This window comes from Heterocephalus glaber, unplaced genomic scaffold (genome assembly GCF_053883595.1).
Source record: "Heterocephalus glaber isolate CG9 unplaced genomic scaffold, H.glaber_assembly_v1.0 deba00000809, whole genome shotgun sequence".
Classification (NCBI taxonomy): domain Eukaryota; kingdom Metazoa; phylum Chordata; class Mammalia; order Rodentia; family Bathyergidae; genus Heterocephalus; species Heterocephalus glaber.
In genome coordinates this window covers 4,569,926-4,590,784 of record NW_028258163.1, presented here as the reverse complement: position 1 = coordinate 4,590,784, position 20,859 = coordinate 4,569,926, and the positions used below count along the sequence as shown (strand labels likewise).

General features: G+C 53.5%; 1 protein-coding gene across 5 annotated transcripts; it reads right to left on the bottom strand.

Annotated features, from left to right (window-relative positions):
* Window positions 1-219: 219 nt before the first annotated feature.
* On the bottom strand, window positions 220-20,225 carry Bmf (Bcl2 modifying factor). Of its 5 annotated transcripts, XM_004861539.3 has the most exons (5): window positions 20,102-20,208; window positions 19,606-19,729; window positions 17,261-17,557; window positions 15,440-15,600; window positions 220-3,859 (listed from the first exon to the last, which is right to left on the bottom strand). In XM_004861539.3, the coding sequence occupies exons 3-5, from the start codon at window positions 17,550-17,552 to the stop codon at window positions 3,758-3,760; spliced, it is 555 nt and encodes a 184-aa protein (XP_004861596.1). In that variant the 5' UTR covers window positions 17,553-17,557; window positions 19,606-19,729; window positions 20,102-20,208; the 3' UTR covers window positions 220-3,757. The 5 variants fall into 5 exon arrangements, with proteins under 5 accessions (XP_004861596.1, XP_021097484.1, XP_087063643.1 ...); XM_021241825.2 differs by lacking the exon at window positions 19,606-19,729 and having other exon boundaries at window positions 20,102-20,225; XM_087207517.1 differs by lacking the exon at window positions 20,102-20,208 and having other exon boundaries at window positions 19,606-19,982.
* Window positions 20,226-20,859: the final 634 nt, after the last annotated feature.

Genomic DNA, 20,859 nt, shown 5'->3' with positions numbered 1-20,859 from the left:
CCCAGCCTGGCAATTTAGCAACTTAGTGAGACTTTGTCTCAATAGGTAAATACATTTTTAAAAGGCTTGGATGTAGCTGAATGTGAAGGCCCTGGGTTCAATCTCTAGTAGTGCAGAGAAGGGGGGGGGGGGGAATGGCAGCTAAGAGAAAAGTGAGAAATCTAATTCTCCAACTGAATCACTTATAAGTTTATCATACCTCAAAAGAGAAAGATGAGCTTTGTTTTTAATGGTTTTATTAAAAATTGTACCAGTTGATGGGGAAATATATACACACACGCACATATATGCGTGTGAAGAACATAAAGCCAAACACTCTGTACAGATTACAAAGTAATGGGTCCCCATTCCTCTCCTGTCCCAGAGGCAGAGTGCCCAGACACCAGGACAGCTAACCTGGGGATGAATGAAATGCTACATCTCACTGGGTCTCCCCCAGCAGCCCCTGTGGACCCAAGGAGGGGTAGGGAGAGGCACTGGCCACCCGCACAGAGGGGCCTGCAAGCTCTGAGCACCTCGGCCAAGGCTAGGCCGCTATGGAAGCTAGTCCCTCCAGGGTGCAGCCCACAGCTTCCCTCCTGGAAGCTTGGGAGACTCACACGTTAACCCCTTCCTGCTGGGTCAGCCAGGGTGGCCTCCAGGGGTCCTCATCTTTACAGAGAGACCCTACAGAACCCCGAGACTCGAGCCTTCTGCTGCTCTGGGATCTCCTGACCCCCACCTCCCCATCAAGTCCCTAGGAAAGACAAGCTTTCTTGGACAGTGTGCTTCTTACTAACGGGACGGTCACATTGGCCTCACAGCCACCTTCCTGGAAAGCTTCAGGACAGGAGCCCTGTCTGGACCATCCCCCAAAGCCCTTTCCTGCCCTGCCCAGGCTCAGCCAGACCCCGCACATGGCCCCACTTCTCTGGGGGCTGAGCCTGGGAAGAGACAGGTAGCTGTCCAGCAGCCAGACTCGGAAACCGTCAAGGCAGGGGCAGAGGTCTGACTGGCAGCTCTGGCCTCACCAGCAGGAGCCAGTGTCGGCCTGGTGTCCCTCTGTTAGAGCTGTCATTCCTAGATAGCCCTGGAGTTCTGAAGTAAAAGGGAGCATGCATATGAAGCTCCTCTTCCTCCAGGGCAGCCCAGCACTGAGGCCCAGGTTTCTCGCTCTCTCCCTCCCTCACCCCTTAGCACTCTACAAAAGCCCACTTGCCTCGGCTGGTTAGAGGTCAGGACCCAGGTCAGACTCCCTCCTTCTCAACCTGAGTCTCCACCTCCCGGCCAGGCTCGGGTGGGGGATGGGAAGCAGGGGGAAGGCATCTCCTGAGGCTGGACTTGGGGAGTGGAAGGGGAAGGGGCCAATTAAACAGCCAGCGGGGGGGAACGTGCCCTCCTGGGGCTCGTATGCCGGTTACCTCCCACCTCACATGCTGGGCCAGCCCTTTACCACTATCCCTAGCCCACTTTGAGGATTGCATTTTTAGGAGGTAGGAATAGGAGAGGGCTTAAGCTTTGCCCTGGCCCGCCTAAGACAGTGAATTTCTTCCCGGGTTGGCACTTTGTGGAGACAGTGCCGTGAGACTGACTTCCGGCTGGCCGCAGGCTGGATTTTCTGCTGGGCTCAGGACAGGATGTGGGACATCCAGCCTGGCCTGACAAGGGCTCGGAAGCTGAGGACTTTGCCTCTGCACCGAGGTCTGGGCCATCTTCTCCCTCAGCTCAGGCGGGAAGCCTGCAGAGAGGGGCTAAAGTGGCTGGTGTAAACAACCCTGCCTCTGTGTTTTGGGGACACCCTGCGCAGCCTGGATCAGAGGAGGAAGACAACGTGTGTCTTCGCAGTCACCACACAGTACGGAGACCACTAGGAAGGCTGGGTCTCACGGGCCAGTGTGTCCTAGAGCCACTCTTTGTATCATTCCCTGGGCCCCTCCTCCTTCTAAGCAGGAACCCAGCTTCTTAGCAGGCAAACCACGGTACACACCCTGAGAAAATGATTCTGGCCGAGAAGAGGTAATAACTCCAATCATCTGAGCAGAACAAAACAAAGGCTTACGCACAAAGTGAGGTCCTTCTGAGAACCACACTGTGGGCACATATGGTACCTCTGTGCAAATAAGGAAAGGCACCCCTAACTGAGCAGGTGCAGCCCCACTTCAGTGCATGCAGATTAGAGCAGAGAACGGGCTGGGCTTCAGCCTCCTTTAGCTCCCTCTGCAGGTCCCCTCATGCAGTGAACAACCTGCCCAACTGTACATCCAGATCAATTGTCCTTCAACAGTACTAAAGACTGCATAACTGGAGGAGTTTGGACTTGTTCAGATTTGAAAGTCTATTCTGGACTCCTCCTGGATTTTCTTGAGTAGACCCAGGGTCTTCTCTGCCTTTCTTTGGGCTTTGCTTCAACTTTAGCACCAATGTTGTCTTTTCTTACATATGCAAAAATTGTAATTTAACTTCTAGGTGTCTGGTTAACAGATTCCTTGTGTCTGCTATCAGAGCTGCCAGACCAGCTGCTTTAAATTCCCTCCATTAGTGCCACAGCAGAAAGAGAAGGGTGAAGTTCAGAGGCAGGTGGGACTTCACCAAGCTCCAGAACATGCCCTGCCGGCCTAGCTAGAAGCTAGAGGAACACAGGAAACGTGTCCCTAGCTTTGATGGTCCCACGATCTAATCATTGTCCATTACTCTATAAGTCACTTTTCCACTGACAAAGCCACTGTCCTGGCTTCTTGCTGTATCCCAGTAGGTGTGAAAAAAGGCATGGGGGCTCAGGGGGAGGAGGTATGTTTTCCAAGGAGACCAAGGGTCTGGGGCCCTGTGTGGCCAGGCTTGCATCAGTGAGGTGGCCATCACAGTTCCCAGCCCTGCTGTGAGCCTGCCCCTTTATGTCCTTCAGTGTGATTCTGGGGGTAGAACACAGTCCAGGTGGCTGAGATTTTTAGAAACAGAGCTGACAAAGGCACAAGCTGCTGGGTGCAGTACGGTGACTGGCTTTGGCTCATCTGTGGCTGACAGCCAGGCAGCAGAAGTGGCAATGGTTCTGCAGCTAAGGATTAATCCTGGAGCCTCTATGTGGAACCAGATCTGATGGGAGGCCAATCCAGAAGCTTGGTTCATGAACAGGACTTTTGAGGGGTTCCTGGAGAAACTTAACCCTCCCTGAGGTCTGCTGGAGGTGACAGGGTCTGGGCAAGAATCCCTGAGCCCTTGGGGCGGGCACTGGCTGGGGCACACGAGAACCCAGATGTGGAACTGGCTGGCTGGCCAGGCAACACTGCCAGCCTTAGCTGGGAAGGCCCAGGCTGAGACCCGGGCAGGTTAAAACAGGTGACATTAGGTGGCAACAGCCCCAGTGCACCAGGAAGACTGATAGGTCTAATGGAACTGGGGGGTCTAATCCAGTCTCCTATTTCTTCACTGAGTTCCTGCAGAAAAACATTAGTCCACTTCCTGGACAGCATAAGTAACTGGTCATCTTCCACACTGGATGACTGAAGAATTGACTTGCCAGGGCCCTGGGGAGTTTCCACCCTCGCAGACAGACACGTCAGCCTCTCCTTCAACAGTGTTTGACAAAGGCCCCCGTCTCTGGTCGAGGCCCTGAACAGCGGGAAGAAGGTCCCCGCTGGGGTATGTTGTATGTACACAGAGAGAGAACTGTTACAAATAACAATAAAAACAACTTCACAAGACAGTGTCAGTCCTCCCCGAAGTCCTTCTGTTCCAGATCGCGTGTGTTCCTGATGGGCCATGCGAAGAGGGCAGCCCAGCCTCACCTAGGACCTGCCCCTTCCCTGTTCTCTTCTCCGTTCGGCCCGAGGTTGTGCAGGAAGAGTAGGACCTGCCACCACGCTCTATTCCGGTTTTGTTGGTGCTGGAAAGGAAAAAGATCGTCTTGACTTATTATTCCTAGTGAGAGTTCAGATCTCTGTGCCTCCAGCCCAACACTTCAATCCCATCAGTCCAGCAAAGGGTGAGGACAAGAGACAAGGGAATAAGGAGATGGTTGGGATCTCCCCAAACAACTGAAGTTTTGGCATGAAAAAGACAGGGCCAGGCTCTGTGTGCACTGTGCACAAGAGGGTTAGACGTTTTCCTCTGCTCACAGGATTTTCCAGAGTTTACCCCAGTGCTGCTTTTAATCAGATTGGCTCCCAAGCCCCCCCAGCTCCACTGCAGGAACAACGAACTTGCTTGGGAAAGAAAGAAGTCACCCCCTCCCTCCCCACTCCAAAGTAACAGAGAGAACATTGAGGGGAGGGGGGTGAGCCTCCATCTGCAAGTGATTTGACACTGTGAAGGTCAAAGGGTTAATCTTCAATTTAAACCACACTGCTGAGGCAGCAAAAACCTGATTTCATCCAGTGCAAACTCTCTCTCTCTCTCTCTCTCTCTCTCATGCACCCGCCCACTCCCCCTTCTCAGCATCTCCAGCTCTGCGCTGCCCTTTTTATAGCTGCTCTTGACAGTAAGCCATAAATAACCCCTCTTGGAGCGCTTTCCTACTGACTGGAGCCCATTAAATGTTAAGCAAGAACATACTTGAAAACAAAACAAAAACAAGGAATGCACACCACGCTCTGGAGGTTATCCCAGGTTCTACTGCAGGCTGGGAAGTGGGGAGCAAAGTTCAGGGGTCAGCTGCTCCCAGGGTCATTGCTGGTGTCCGGCCCACTCCAGGTACCATTTCCCAGGGGCCAGCAGAGGCCTGGAGGGGACAAGGGGGTGCTGAAGAGGCAGTCTTTGTTCTCTCCTTGTCTGCCAGGGGAGGAGGACTGGGCTGGGGCCTCCACAGGGTTCTCAGTGGACAGAGGAATAAAAACCTAGTGTGCAGAAAGGGGCCAGCACAGGCTGGACTTGGATTCCTCCAGGGGCCCAGTCAGCAGGCAGGTTTATGTGAAATGCCCTGGGGAGCTGGGGGCCTCTCTTAGTCTTTAACCTCGGCCATTGGCCCCTGGGAGGTGACTCCTAGTCCGACTGACAAAGGATAAAGTCAGTGGGACAACTGGACAGAGCATGAGCACAGGCCTCCTGGACTCCAGAGCTGCCAAGGTCCATCCAGCCCTCTCCCCAGGAACCACGTGGGTTGCTGGCTTCCCCTTGCCCCATCCTCAGCCACAAAAAGAGAAGCAGTGCCCACTGAGGCTGACCTCAGAGGCCTGCCAACCCAGGTGGGTGCACGGTGCCCTGTGCCCAAGGCAACGGGACAGCTCTTTCCCTGTGGACAGAGACTGGAAAACAACCAAGCAGGCTGGAGGCATGGCCCTGCTAGGAGGGCAAGGGATGTCCAGTGTGCACACAGAGGCCTGGCCCGCACCGCTGCAGACTGATGGCTTTCTTGTGTTTTGTAAACAAAGATGAGTAAAAAGAAGAAACACACCCAGCTTAACAAAATCTGGTTAGAGTAAAGCAGCGTGAAAATGGATTCGGCCTGGAGCAGCTGAGCAGAGGACCCTTCCTCCTGCCTCCCCTCCCCAGCTGCTGCCCAGGACAGGTGCAGAGGTCATGTGGTGGAACACAAGGAGAATGTAGGAAAGGACGCACCCCTGCAGAGGCCAATCTGCAGGCACCCCGACTCCTCCTCAGGTGCCTGTCTGTAAAGGCCAAGTGGCAAGAACACTAATGCTGTAACAGTAATGGCATGCACTGGGGTCCAGGCTCCATGCTGACTGCTTATGGTTAAATCTAAAATGTTCCCTAGAAGGCTCATGTGTTCAGAGGTGGGGCTTTTGGAAGGTGACTGGATGGTGGCAGGGTACTAATCAGAGGATTAGTCCAGAGATGAACTGTACATAGCTAAACGTGCAGTTAGGAGGTGGGGTCTGGTCAGGAGAGGTGGGTCACTAGGGATGTGACCTAGGACACATCTCGCTCCCCCAGGAGGGAGAGCTTCCTTTCTCTCTCTGCTTCCTAGCTTCCATGAATACCCCTCTGCCATTCTGTTTCTGTCTTGGAGCCAGCTGACTATGGACTAAAACTGTGAGCCAAAATAAACCTCTCCTCCTTTAAATTATGGATGCCAGGTATTTTGTCCTAGCAACAAAAAAGTAACCAAGACAGTGCTCTACACCCTTTCGATTCTCAAAGTGCAGTCCATGGGCCAGCAGCCAGGGCATCAGATGGAAGCCCAGAATCAGATCTTCAGGTGTTGCAAGGGGCGCTGGAGGACATACCTCTCTGTGCACACTGTCAACTCCTCTGGTCCTCTTAAAACCAGTGAAGTATGCATATGTCACCATGCCCAGTACAGATAACCAGAGAGTTAGGTAATTTAGCCCCCCCCCAGCCAGTAAGTGGCAGGGACTGGACTGAACCCAGACCATCTGGCCCTCAAGCAATATCTCCATCACCTCACTCCAAGTGACACTGTCCATCTCTCTTTATACCAGAGCAGATCCCCTTTCCTTCCCTTCACTGAATCATCCCAAACAGCTCAGTGGCTAGGGAAGAGAGATAGCAATTCTGTGCTCTGGGGCCTGGGCCAATCCTAGCACTGTACTCCTCAGTCACTCCCAAATCCCACCTGATGCCTGGGTAAATTCTTGGCCCCTGAAGTCTCTGGGGATAAGGCAAGGCAATGCCTTTACCTTATCCTTTGGAGGGTGTTTGGGGACACAGAAGCAGCTGTGGGCCGGTGAGTGCTATCAGACGAGAATGTGGGAGGTCTGCAGAGAGCCCAGGCAGGTGTGGGTGGTGTATGGGCCAGCCTTCAGGAAGAATCCTGTTCTGTGCCTCTGCCCATTATACTGTCCAGGGCTCATGAACCAGAAGGAAGGCACTGTGGACGGTGGCTGGACTCCCAGACTAGGAATAAGAAGGCCTGGCTTGAGGCTGAGATTTCTTCCTAACCTGCTTATGCACTCACTTGATTTGGAAGGAAAATTCAGGTACCATTAGATCCTCTGTCTTTAAACCTGACTATGTCACAGCCCCTGAAGAGCTGCTGGCAAGTGTCCTCAGCCCCACACAGGCCAGCAGAGTCAGATGTTCCCAGAAATCTGTATATTAGACAAGCTCCCTGGGTCACATTTTAAAAATCAGAGGTAGGGCCAGGGATTTAGCTCAATGGTCCTGCTGCCTGCCTCGCAAGCACAAGGACCTGAGTTCGATCCCCAGTACCAACAAACAAACAAACAAACAAAAAAATCAGAGGTAACATTTATGGTTTACCATATTTTCATCCTCAAAGCAATACATGTTAATTATAGAAAAATGGGAAAATTCAAGAAATGACAGAGGAGAAGATAAAATCATTCATGATCCTACAGCCTGAAAGAGAACACTTCACACTCTGGTGTCTTCTTCAGTCCCTTTCAACCTCAGTAATGCCCTGCCCTGGGGGTGAGCCAGAAGTAGATCCTGCCAGGTGGCACCACAGTAGCCAGGGCACAGAGAGGCTTCTGGAAACCACTGAAGTGCTTTTGGGCCCCAAGGAGTCTGTTAGCACAATTACCTTCACAATTACAATGCAGGGCGCCAACAGCTACACACTGCCACCCTGAAGCCTCCGTTGGTACAAGCAGAGCTGCACAAACAGCACCTGGCCCTCTCCTGCCATAGGGAAGCCCCCAAAGGAAACCATGCTGCCTCAACCAAGAGAATCAAAGAATACCCTGATTCCAAGGGATGCCAGAACATAAAATATTGTCTAAAAGTTAAACAAAGGGGTCTGTCTAAAAAGGAAAGGAAAAGAACTCGAAGGGAGATCAGAGAGAGAAACAGTAAGGAGGAAGGAAACCAGACTTTACTGAACAGGATGAAGGACACAAAGACACCAAAACACCAGAGAGCCTGGGTCCTTCCAGAGGAGGGTGTGGAGGAGAAGGCAGAGGAAGGGGGAACCAGGAAGGAGTGTGCCTGGCCTCTGACTCTCAGCCCCTGGCACGGGGCCCAGCGCACAGTCTGAGATCAATGAGGGCAAACCCCAGGGGCAAGGCCCAGCTCTCCCAGACCAGCATGGGCGCCACTCACAGAACAGGGGCTCCCAGAATGCACCGGGGAGTAGCCCCAGGGTGGGGGCTAGGGACGGCAAACGGAAAGCTTACTGTAGAAGCTCCAAATTCACAGAGCCTAGGACCGAGGCCAGCTTTTTATTAAAGAAGGGAGAATGCAGGAGGGAAAGAGCCCTAGCAAGGAGGATCAAAGTGTTCTCTTCTGATTTGAGAGGGTATGAATTGGGGTCTCACAGAGACCGACAGATATTCTGTGGCTCAGCCTCACTTTCCTGCTGTGGCCAGGAGAGGCAAGCATTGTGGACACTCAGTTTCATGTCCTACGTAATGGGGAATGTGCAGAGCACACAGTAGGTGCTCAACAAGCATGTGCTGGAGTGAGTACCGATAACCCAATTGTCTGAGGCCGAGAACAACTGATGTCTGGCCAGGTTGAAAGATGTCCTTTATGTGACAGCCTGAATCTCACCTAAGAGAGGCCAACTAGTGAAAGGCTTGAAAAAAAATAAATACAAAGCTGGCTGTGGTATCGACAAGGTTGGATTACACAAATCAAACTCTTTTGTCCCACGCGGCCTCTGTAATCAGCACAAAGCGTGTCCCAGTCTTGCCTGGATAAGAATCTCCCTTGGCCTCGCTCTGTCCAGATGCAACTCACACCCTCTGGGGGCTCTGTGTTTCGCCAGCACTCCAGCCACTGCAGCAGAGCTTAGTCACCCAGGGAATTAAAGGAGCAGGCAGAGCCACAGGGCTCCAAGAGGCCCTAACACACAAAGTGCAAATTTACCAAACAGGTGGCAATGGATACCATCTCAAATTTGGGACAGAGAACTTTCTTATCTTCTCATTTGATCCCCACAAAGACTTGGGGCACAAGAAGAATGGGTATTTTCAATCCCATTTTACAGACAAGAGGCAAAGGCTTGAAAAATCCAAGAAGTTAGGTAGGTGATTCAAATTCCTGGCTTCTGACTCCAAAGCTATGTCCTCTCACTAAAATATTGCAGGGTGTTTCCTTATTATGAAAGCAGTGGTACCACTGCAAAGAGAATTGCCATGGAGCTGCTCCCCTAGAATGTTTTAAAGACATTGTTTCCAGGCCATTAACTACTTAGAAAGGATGCTATGGACCATATAGAATAAACCTTTCTGAAGCAGAGCTAACTGAAGATCAAACAGAAGTAAAGTCAAGACTGGTGTGAAATTAGAACATCAGACCATGCTCTGAAATCACCCCTCATTTTCTTTAAAATGCAGAACTGGACATACCCTACTTCACAGGGAGCTCTGCACTCTGTAAAGTGAAGTTTTCCTACCTCTTCCCTTTCCCCTGGGACACTCTAAAGCGACCCAGGCCAAGGCTGAGGGAAAGAGTCTTCCAGCTGAGAACAGGGACATTGAGATAAGGGCAACTTTAGAAAATTCCAGTTTGAAGCTGTTGGAAAGATGTTTTTGGTCAATTCAGCAAGCTTTTATCAAGCACCCAATTGAGCTGAAAGTTAGGAGGGATACAAAGATGATTCAGATAGAAACCTTGTTCTCAATTATTTTACAATGTAATGAGGAAGAAAGCAAGAACACAGCACTAAGTATTTTATGAGGCAGAACAGGCCAGGGCAATAAATGGGAGCTCCATTGTACTCTGGCTTTCTGGAATGTGCCTGCTGAGAAGCAGGTGTGGGAGGTGGGAAGATCATGGTTTTAGAATCAATCAGAAGTGTGTGACCCTCAACTCAGCCACTCACACCGTAACTTAGGTGCGTTATCTGGCTTCTCTGAGCCCCCGTTTCCTATAAAATGGGAACCAGGAGGTCTAGAAGTACAAGGTTGCTCTGGTGATTAAATGAGAAAACTGTGGCAGCCCAGTGAGAACAGCTCACCCTTCCGCGGGGAGTCACCCCACCTTCAGAGTGGTATATGAAGTCTTGGAGTGACACTGGGTTTTTCTCTCTAGGTCACGTAGCCAAAAGCAATCGGGCTCCAAATCCTAGCCTGCCAAGCTGACCCAGGGATTCTGACACCCAGGGAAACCCATGGGCCCAGTGGGCCCCAGATTGCTTCTGATCCAGACACCCAAGTAGCCAGCAACACTGCAAAACGGAAAAGGAAAAAATACACTTGCCGAGAGCTTCCTCAGTCCAGCCGGCAGTGCCAACAGGATGTTGAAGCCACCATGGCAACCCCAATCACTCCTCCAAGAAAGAAAGGGCAGCAGGGGGCAGCAAGGCCTCCTCCACCCCAACTGAAGGGACTGGCTCCAGCAACCCTACCCAGCACCTCCTGCCCACTCTGGAGATCACTTTGTGTTTCGGTTTCCCTCCGGCTCAGAATGGCTCCATCAGACTACTGGGCAGCTTCTAAAGCTCTCCGGGGAGAACAGCGGTGTGTGTCCTGGTCAGAGAGGACGGAGGCAGGAAGGGGGCGGAGGAGGGGCAGACTCGTTGCCAGTGATATGGCAATGGAGAAGGAACCCCAAGGCTCAGACTCCCAACTTGGGGTCTTTACAGGGGCTGTTCTCGACCTGTCTGGGGCCAGTTTGCCAGGCAGGACAAAACAAACTTGTCAAGGACAAAGGTAAGCATCCCCTGAGCTGGTTGCTCTTGTTTGGGCCATGGACCATGCTCTCTTGGCTGCCAGGCATGGATCAAAAGACAAAGCAGATATTTTTATTTATCCTTCCTTGTGCCACCCCCAACCCTGTCTCCCCATCAACCCCCTCTCTTCCCAAAACCCAAAGCCGATTCTCATCCCCATGGCCTGCCTTGGTGGGCAGAGAGGAACAAACTGTCCAGAACTACAAGCCCCTTCTCCTGAAAGAGAGAGCAGTCAGGTGCAGAGTGTGTGGGGAACTCGGCCTCTAGTCTGCCACGCTGATGACTCAGAATCTAAATATAGCGAGTGATATAAACAGAGCCAGCCACAGAGCAAACACAGGGCCCCCAAGTCCCAGCACTGGCTTTCATACACACACTCACACACACGACCTCTCCAAAGTCCCTCCCCTGGCCTCACTGCCTCACTTTTCCACTGGCACTGTCCTGGGTGGACCTGCCACTCCTGGGACAGACTCTGGCTTTCTAGGAGCACCTTTTACGCATGGGCAAACCTCTGGGGCCCTTGTCCAGGGCTGTCCCCTATAGAACCCAGGTGACCTCACTGGCCAAGGTCTGAGCCCCAAAAAACCACTCACTAACATGGAGAGCATCCTGAGGAGTCAGGAAGCAGTCAGGGCCTCCCTGAACAAAGGATTCAGGCTGCCAGGCAGAGAAGCTGCTAGTTAATGAACAATGTAATCACCCAACTTCAGCATAACTTCCAAGTGAGCACCCCAAGAACTGTAAAGCCAGGTTCAAGAGAAATCCCAAACTCATCTTTTAACATATTTCCAAAAGTGTCCAAGTGTGTTACTGTTGTTGTTTGCAGTGCTGGGGATTGAACCCAGGGCCTTACACATGCTAGGCAAGTACTCGACCATTGAGCTATATCTCCAACCCAATAGTTACTTGTATCACACTTCTCAGATGCCTTTCACGGGCAAGTCTGCAAAGTAAGCATTGAAACCTGAGGCTTGCAAGGGTTAAGTGATGTGTCCATGAACAAAGACCACTTAAGTGGTAGAGCTGGAGTTTTAGCCCAGATCTGCCTGCAAGTCCAGGATCCTTCCTGTGATACCACAACTAAAGACAGTTTCAACTGACTGGCTGAAAGTTTTCTTAGATTTCATTTTCCAAAAAGTCTAATTACTATTCAGGGAATTTCCAAATCTGACTTTTCTGAATGGAGCCACTCCTGGTCCAAGTAAAGGAGCCATTTCTAACAGGAAGAATTCCAACCCTCCTACAGCTTTAGACTTACTCAATGGCCTACTGCACCTACTTTTTGAGAATCTTTAGCTTCTTAACATCACCCAGACACCCACAAATTTCAAGATGAACCAATGGGACAAGAGGCTTCTCCAAGGGGAGGGAACCAGTTCCTCCTTGTCTTCCCAAGGCACCTGCCGGAGGAGACCACAGCATTGGGAATGGAAAGAAGCTGATGCTCAGACTTTCTGGCCAGGACAGCCTGCGAGCTCAGAGACTGAACAGACAAGGGAACAGTGTGAAGCCAACCTCACAGAACCCAAATCAGAGTACATCACTGTCAGCAGGCCGTCAGGGTGAAGCCTTGGCTTATGAGGAACACAGAGAGGGAACTTTCTCACCTGACTCAGCCAGAGGGAGGGATGTGGCGAGTTTTGGAAGAGTTTTACCTTCACTCACTTGGCCTCCAACTCTCACTGGTTCAGAAGCCCAAAGAGCTAATGTAGAGCACTGGCTGACTGATCTTCTGCCTCTATATCTCACCTGTGGATCAGAGAGGCCATCCAGAACCAACCACTTGGGTAACTAGGTTAGTCTTCAACCTAGCCACGCTCTTCAGGAAACACAGAGATGGCGTATGGCCTGCATACTGTGACACCCAGGGGAATCGGGAACCTGTTGCATGGTGCACCCCCCTCTGTATTTAATACCTCCAAGAGAGATTTCTCTGGTGTAGAAAAAAAAGAATAATGAGGTCTATACCAAGGGACAGAAGGGAGAGGTCACAATTCCTACAAGATGAAGGCCAATGGCCACTGTCTGGACATGGTTTCAGATTTAGGAGGAAAGGAGGAGGTCAGGCCTCCCAAACTTCCTTACTGCTTCTGGGGTTGCCTCTCTCAGAGGGTCTTTAAATACAGCCCACAATGCTGGGGAGCAACTGTCACTCCCTGAGGAGAAATGGATACGGTCAAGGTCCTGAGCAGCTTGGATACTTGGCAAGTAGAGAAAGAAATGAACTGTGAACCAACAAGAACAAATGCAGAGGTGATCAGGATTATAAGCAGAAGAAATCAAGTGTTCAAGAACATCTACAGCTATGTAAGGTGATGATCTATTAATTAGCTTGATTGTAGTAATCATTTTACAATATACATGTCTCTCAAAGGATGATGTTATAAACTTTAAATACAGATGATTTTGTCAGTTATATTTTAAAAATCACTATGTGCCTGAAATTTCTTAGGTTTTCTCATTTAATCCTCACAATAAAATTCTGGGGTGTTAGATCTGTACAGAAGGGGAAATAGGCTCAGCAAGGTCAAATAACTTCCCAATGGCTAAAGGTGACAGAGCTGTTATTCAAACCTGGACCTTCGATCTCTGAACCCAAAACCGAAAGACCAAATCCTTGACAACTTCCTTCCCAGTGCCTCAGTCTCTCTGCCTGTAAGAATGGCAGGAGGCTGGGGATGTAGTTCAGTGGTAGATTGCTTCCCTAGCTCCAGTTAGGCCCTGGGTTCTATCCCCAGTAGCACAAAAAAAAAAAAAAAAAAGAGGAAGGAATGGGGAAAGAAGATAAAAATGTAGGAGTGACAACAATACTTTCTAGATATGAAATATTAGATCATAGTTTGCATAAGGATCAAGTTCACAAAGTGACTCACTTTTTAAAGCCAGATTTCAAAGGTCCAGGAATGCTGGTGCTCCATCTACTATCACCCTGGCCCTTTGTGGGGAACAGGCGGATAAAACCCGGAGGATGGGATAATTCTCCAAGGAGAAGACAAAAGGCCTGTCTCTTCGTAAAGGAAAATCTGACAAAACCAACTCTTTGGCCTAGAAAGGCCTTACTGGTCGGCATCCTGTTCCTGCAAAGTAGGAGAGCAGGTGGCTGCCAGGAGGATAGAGGCACAGGAGCTTGGGAACCAGTGTGGATGAAGTGCAAGGTAGGGAAGACTCATGTACTTCTCCATCCGTGTTGCTTCTCCCCAGCTCGGGTGGCCCTGGCTGAGATGAGTCTGGAACTGACCTGATCCTTCCAGCAGGCAGCCTTGAACTGGGAGAAATAATGCCAGTCAGCAAAGAGGCTCAGATCTCCGGCTAAGGGCCTCCTCCTGCGACAGGGTACAGCTGGGCAAGGGAGGCCTCCCAGCCTGCTCCCAAGCTGATCAGGGCTCCCCTTAGATGGGGAACATTCTGGGAAACAATTGTTGGCCCAGGTCAGATTATTGTGAATGGAGAAAGCCACCTTCCAGATGTCCTGCAGATGAAGCTAGGAACTGACAGCCTTTGTATCCCCCCTTTTTCCCAGCACCAGGACCAGCAGGCTCACCCATGGGCCGGCACAACTAGGGTGGGGTGAATGGAGACTGAAAGCAGAAATCAGAAGGAATCCACAACATGGACTGCAGGGAAACTCTAAGCCAAGTTTCCACAAAACAGTCGAGGAGGAGAACAAGGACTGAGGGCACCAGAGCAGGTGGCTAGGCTGCCTTATAACCTGAGCTCAGAGCCACACTCCCTTCCTGATCATCAAGAGCTGGAAGAGCTAGGTCTAGCCCCAAATCTCCCTCAGGAGGGACATCCTGAGGGATGACCACATGTAACCCCCAAAGGCCTGTTCTCAGGAATCCCAAAGTCAAATCCTCTCCCTAACCCTAATTTTCTTCCTCCTAATGCTGGCAACAGTTTGACCTCAAAGTCAAACTGACTACTACCAATAAATCTCTTCTGGTCACCTGAAATTACCCATCTAATCTCAGGGTCTGCAAAATCATGCTAGTTATTTATTCCCTTGACTTCCAGACAGACAGACAGACAGACACACACACACACACACACACCACCACCACCACCACCAGGACAAGGACACAGTCCCAGGGGGAGGGAATGTGTTCCCTGCCAGGTGGCATGGCTTTGCCTCAGCAGTGGCTATAACAGCACAATCCAGCCGCAGGTTCCTCTCCCCACCTTGGCAGGCGTCCAGAAAGCATGCCAGGTGAGGAAGGGTTAAGTGCTTGGGGCCAGGCTCAGACAGCGGCTGCTGTGGAGCAGGGCAGCTTCCAGCCCATGGCACCAAGGGCTCCTCCAGCACGAGCCTGCCAGCCGCCGCCTTTGTTGATGGCCTCGGCCACATGCTCGGCTGACACGCGATGCTCCGCCCCGGCGGGGATGGTGCCAGGCTGCCGGCCAAGCACCCGGCAGAGCGCCTGGCTGGCCGCCGGTCTGGGGAGACTCTCTGAGGTGCGCTCAGAGTCCCAGGCCTGCGGCCGGGGTTCCCAGACAGACAGTGTCGGGTTTCAACCGGTTCCACCACTTTCCCCCACTCAGGCCCCATCCCCTGGCCTGATTATCCCTTCCTCACTGCACCTCTCCCAGCACCTCCCAACTGCCTGTCTCACAGCAGCACCCTAAAATCTTCCCCTCTTGTCTGTGAGAGACAAGCCCCCAACGCTGACCTGGAAGAGAGTCTGCCAAGCTGAGCTGCTGAAAGGAGGTCTGGCTCTTAGGATAGCAGATAACCAATGTGGAGCTCAGAGATGAGGGTAAGAGTGCTCATCCAGTCAGGCCCACCCATTTCACAGGAATGACAAAGCCAAGGCCAGGATCGCTGGCAGGGACCGGCTGCTGAGGACGGAGGCAGGCCTTGGCCCCCAGTCCCAGCACACACCCCCTCTCCCCGGCCCTCAGGCCTACTTGCTGCATGTGAAGCCGGTGGAACTGGTCTGCAATGCACTGAAGCTTCCGGGCGATCTGTACCTCTGCTCGATCTTGCCACTGACCTTCTGGGGGCCGCTCCCCATGCGGCAAGCCTGCAGGGAAACTGGCAGGGAGAGGAAGCCGGTAGCCAGCATTGCCTGCAGAGAGAGAAGACCCACATTTCAGTCTTCTCCACTCCTGCCCCATCCTCTCCCTGTCTGCCCTTCTGGCCATGACCCAGGCCTGAGGGTAAACACTAGGATGGGAAGGGAAAGGACGCAGCCTTCCTTTATCAGGGCACTCTGCCAAGCTTGGACAGTCTACCTTGCCTGCTGTCCAAGTGTGAAAAAAAAAAGCTGATGAAGGACTTGGGGTGTGGTTCAGTGGTTCTTAGCATGTGCAAGGCCCTGGGTTCGATCTCCTGTGCGCACGCGCGCACACACACACACACACACACACACACACACACACACCAGTTGCTGTCAGGAAAAGAAAGGAGGAGCCGAAGCCCTCTCTTCACTTGTTACTGTGTTCCATTCACTGTCAGTGCCATGGCATAGGACAGGGTGGTCCAGGTGTGGGAGTGTGCCAACCTTCCGTCCTAAATTCTCAAGCCACACCTGACCACACTTGACCAGTTTATTATTAACGTAGCAGGAGGTTGCAGCTCCTCTTTGGAAAACCACTGGCACCAAGCAACCCTCGAGTTCCTGGGGTGAGCAAAGCAGGACACAAAGAGAAACAAAACACGGAGCATCTTCACTCATCTAGTGCAGCAGAGAAAAAGATGGGCTCAGCACCCGAAGCTCTGGGCAGCGGCACAAAAGCGAGAGGAAACTCCTGAGGCCGAGCAGCCAAGTTCCTCTCTGGAGCACCGCCCCACCTCCCCCAGGAGAGCGCTCCCAACCGCGCAGGGTACTCGGCAAGTGCTGGCACCAGAGTGGCCGCTAGGGGCAGCAGCTCGCCTGCCTCCTCCCTCCTTGCCCTGCTTTCCAGGCCACCAGCCTTGTCCAACTTCTCAGACTCCCTCCAGAATTCGCTTCACCAGCAGTGCCCCGCGCAGCAGTTCCCGTGGGGAACAGCGTATCCCATTCTGTGCAGGCAGACTCTGCAGACTGACCGTGAACCCGTGCCCTCCCTCCACCAGCCAGTGTGCTAAAAGAAGAAAACAGCCGAGTGGCTAGCCCTGCCCTTTCGCCAAAGGAGGGCATATGTCTCATAAAACAAACCATTCACGCCCACAAATGAAGGGGTCTTATCTGACTGAGCGTTGGAAAGAGCCCTTCGGCTGGCACTGGGCCTAGGCAGGCCCAACTTCTTTCTCCAGTTCCCGATCCAAGCACAGCAAGTCCCAAGTGACAACTGCAGCCACCTTCTGCCTTCACGGACCCTCCATACCTGAACTGGCTGGGTTTTTCCAGAGTCAACAGCGAGTCACAGATCTCCCAGCTTTCTCTAGGGCAACCTTAGCCAGTTTAGGGAAGACAAACCACGGATCAGGACACAAAAGGCTGAGCTACTCCAGGGCCCAGGATTTCACAGGCGACACCATGAGCCCCAGGATCCCTCCAAGAATGGACAACAGAGCAGGAAGAAAAGAAAAAAAGGCGGGGGGGGGGGAAGCAATGCATCTTGTTTGGGACTCAGCACAGGTGAGAAGCAGTAACAAGCAGAGAGGCCAAAGGCAGAAAGATGAGGGAACGACAGCCCCTGCTGCTTATTTCGAGAAGGAAATAGCAGAGGACAGGTTTGGGGAGGGAGAGTATTCTCTTGTGCCCCAACCTCTATAGAAGGAGTCCTAAGGCTAACAGCACTCACCATAAAAGAGTCGCTGGGGCTCCTCAGTCACCCCACAAGGCAGCATGACACCCTGGCTTGGAGAGGATGGGCTGAGGGTCTGAGTGGCCTTGTCTTCCTGGCTGGTGGGTCGAAGCCCAGGGCCACAGCAGTGGGTGAGAGGGAAGAGGTGCAGCCGACCGAGGGGACAATCCAGCTGGCTCTGGGCAAAGAGATCAGCAGAGAGCAGGCTCCCGGGCTGGGTCCCCGGCTCCCCGTCCTCGGGTTGGAACACATCATCCTCCAGCTCCTCCACACATTGAGGTGGCTCCATCTCCCCTGTTAGGGAGCAATGCAGGCATCTGGGATGCTGCCCACCCAGGCCACACCCAGAAGTCCTCCCTCTCTTCTTGCTTTCCTGCTTCCCTTTCTTATCTGAGGGAGCTGAGTGAGGCACTGAGGGACGGGTGACACCTAGTCCCTAAATCGGCCGCCTCCATGTCAAGGACCTCTCCATGCCTCTTCCTGGGTCCTATCACAGCCACCCTTCCCCTGACCTCTTCTCTCCTAGGCAGGTCATAAGGTTTGAGTCTGAGGGTTGTGAGCGATAGCAGATGCTACCAGCACGCAGGGTACCTAGGAAAACAGACACAAGTCTAGTCTCTGTAAATGGCTATGGGAGCACAGAAGGGGAAAGTCACACACACACACACACACACACACACACACACACACACACACACACACACACGGGGACCACCTGAAGGAGAATTCTCCAAAGCTCTCATCTCATTCTGAGCTAAACTCCAAGCTCAGCAGCAAAAACAAAAGCAGCAATCCTGGGCCAGCTAGGTTCCCTCCAAACCTGCTAAGCCCCGCCCTACCGCCATCCACGCCGGTCTCCACCCCCTGCTTGCACAACACAACAAACAGCTCTGCGGTGTAGTGAGAGTGTGTCCTGGGAGAGGGGATAAAGACCTGAGTTAGTCACTGTAGCCGCCTCCTCAGCACGCCTCGAGCACAGCAGAGCCATCTACCCACAAGTTGGCCTTGGGATAGGTCCAGTCTTTGCAAAGTGTCCAGCCTCCCCCAGCTCAATCTGTTCACTAGACTCCAATCCTCCTCAGCCCCCAGCCTCCAGCTCCTGCCGGTGCTGACCTGAGATTGCAGCACTGTGCCTCACAGAAGGAAGTGAAATTCAGCCCTCTCGCTGACCTCATTCACTGCCTGTACTACTCAGGTTGTTGATGTGAGTTTCTTGGTGATAAAGAAGTTCCTCTTGCTCCACCTGATGGCTCTTGGAAGTCCACTCTCTGACCCATCCAGCCCTGCCCCTCCCCCACACCCTCTCTTAGGACCCTGGAGGCCACTAGAAGCAGGGACCACCTGAATGGTTAAGGAAATGGCCGAAGCTAGTCCTTGTCAGGCTCAATGAGCTATTCCCAAGAGTTCCATTTCCCCGCGTCTTGCCTTTGAAGCCTAAGCCAAGTGGTCTGTGGGCTGGTGAAGTCCTCAAAGGATTCTCAGTCAAATTCACAAGCCCTGCCTTTCCCACATGCAAGTTCTCTGCAGTGCTTGCTCCAAGCCTCCCTCCACCCCACCCAGTCCCCGACTACCTACGGTCCTGTCCTGTCTCAGAGCTCTTCCCAGGAGAGGGAGGCTGCGCCCGACAGGACGACAGAGCACACAGCTCTGGATAGTGTTTCCCAATGTGTGTGTGTGTGTGAGGGGGTGCTTATCAGCAACAGGAAAAAAGTGCCTCCCGGAGAGGACCAAGTGCTGTCACCTGGCAGGGGCTCCCCTCCTGCCCTTCAGCCACCTCTGCAGGCTGGCAACCCCAGTCTAAGAAGGGGCGCTCTACAGCCAATCAAAAGCAGGAGTCATTGTCTTGGTGTCTCCTTTGAAGCTTATCACCTCCCCTCCCCCTCCCAGCAGAGCCCCAAAGTCCAGCCCTCCCCTAGACTGGACGGTGGGGGAGGTGCAGCCGGAGGGCGTGGCTCTGCCAGCTCCGGGGACCCCCTTCCACCCTCCACGTGAACGGCAGGTGGCTCTCCCACCGGTGGGAGGTGGGAGCTTCGGAGGAGTGCTGACACGGTCCGGTAAGAGACTGTCTCCTGCTTCTTCCAGGAGCTGAAGTAATGATGCCCACACTAGCAGGAGGAGGGCACTTCCTGAGGACACTGCCAGGGAATGCTTCATTCCCAGCAAGGGAACGAAAGCCCGTAGAACCAACCCAGCGCGGGAGGGACAGAACTGGGATGCTGAAGTTAGACTCCTCCTCCTCCTCCTCTTAGAAGGCAGTGGCTAAACCCTCAGAGCAGGCGGGCGCACGCGCGCATACACGCATACACACATACACACACACACATACACGCACACCCGCAGACCTGGGTGACTCCAGGAGAGAGAATCGGCCTCCGAGTCGTGGCGCCAAGGCTCTGCGCCAGGGTCCAGCGTGACCAGCACTCGGGGGCTGGGCGCCCAGAGTCGATGAAGGAGGGGAAAGCCCAGCTGTTAAGGAGAGGGGGTTTCAGGCTCCGCAGGGAGGCAGGACGCCCCAAATTCACCGCCCTACCCTGAAGTCAGACCCAGAGGCGAGGCCATCTCGGGTGCCTAGGTCTGTCCAGCAGTGCACCCCAGGACCCCTGCCTACGGAGACACGACTCCTTCGGGCTCCAAACGCTACCCCCTCTTGGAGCAGCGCGCCCAGATAGGGGTTCTGCACCCTGTCCTCGCACCCCAGCGCCCCAGAGCCTCATGGTCACCAAGATGCCCGCAGCCCAAACCCTTCCCCGACCCCTTCGCGCAGCACGACGCCGCCCCCCACTTCCCCGAGGAGGTGCGATCCAACCCCGCCCGGCCCCCGGCCGCCCGGGAGCTCACCGGGCTGCTGCGGGAGGCGGGCGGTGCGGGCTGGGGCTACGGCGGCGGCGGCGCGGGTGAGCGCGGAGGAGGCCACGGCGCACCGCGCGGTATTGTTTCCAAAATACGCCCGCTCCGGGCATCCCGCAAACAGCTGACGAGGCCCCGCCCCTGACCGTCACGCAGACCGCGGGCCAATGGCGAGTGCAGCCCAAGTCCCGGGCCGGGCGGCTGCCAGGGACGGTCACGAATGTACCAACCTTCCCTCGGAAACACTGTAAGGGGCCGCGCGCATTTCTGACCGCCGTCAGAAGCGCAGCTGGAACGCCGTGGCCCGCCTGGCTGGCTTTCCCAGTGCAGGCGCCAGACGGGCCAGCGCCCCGAGGTCGCTATTCGGTGGGGAGACGGGGCGCCAAAGTGACTTTCCTCTGCTCCTCCGGAGTGGGCTGAAAAACTGAGGCGCGTCCGCCGCGGGATGGGGACTGGCTGCGTCCAGTGGTGCAAGCTGAGGGCGCAGAGGATCTCGGCTGGATTCCGCCTACGGGTCGGGCAGAAGCAAGCTCCAGGGTCAAAGTGAAGCCTGTGAACACGCGTGTCTGGGGCGGTTCCTCAATGACATTTGGATCAAGCCCAGCCACAGGGGCCCACAGGTCCTCGACTGGGAGCAAGCACTGGGGAAATAAACATCGGAGAGGAGGGATCCAGAACCCAGGGCTCCTCAGGCAACTGACACGCATCACGTTCAAGGCAGCATCTAAAGGCTGTGCTGTGGCTGCCAA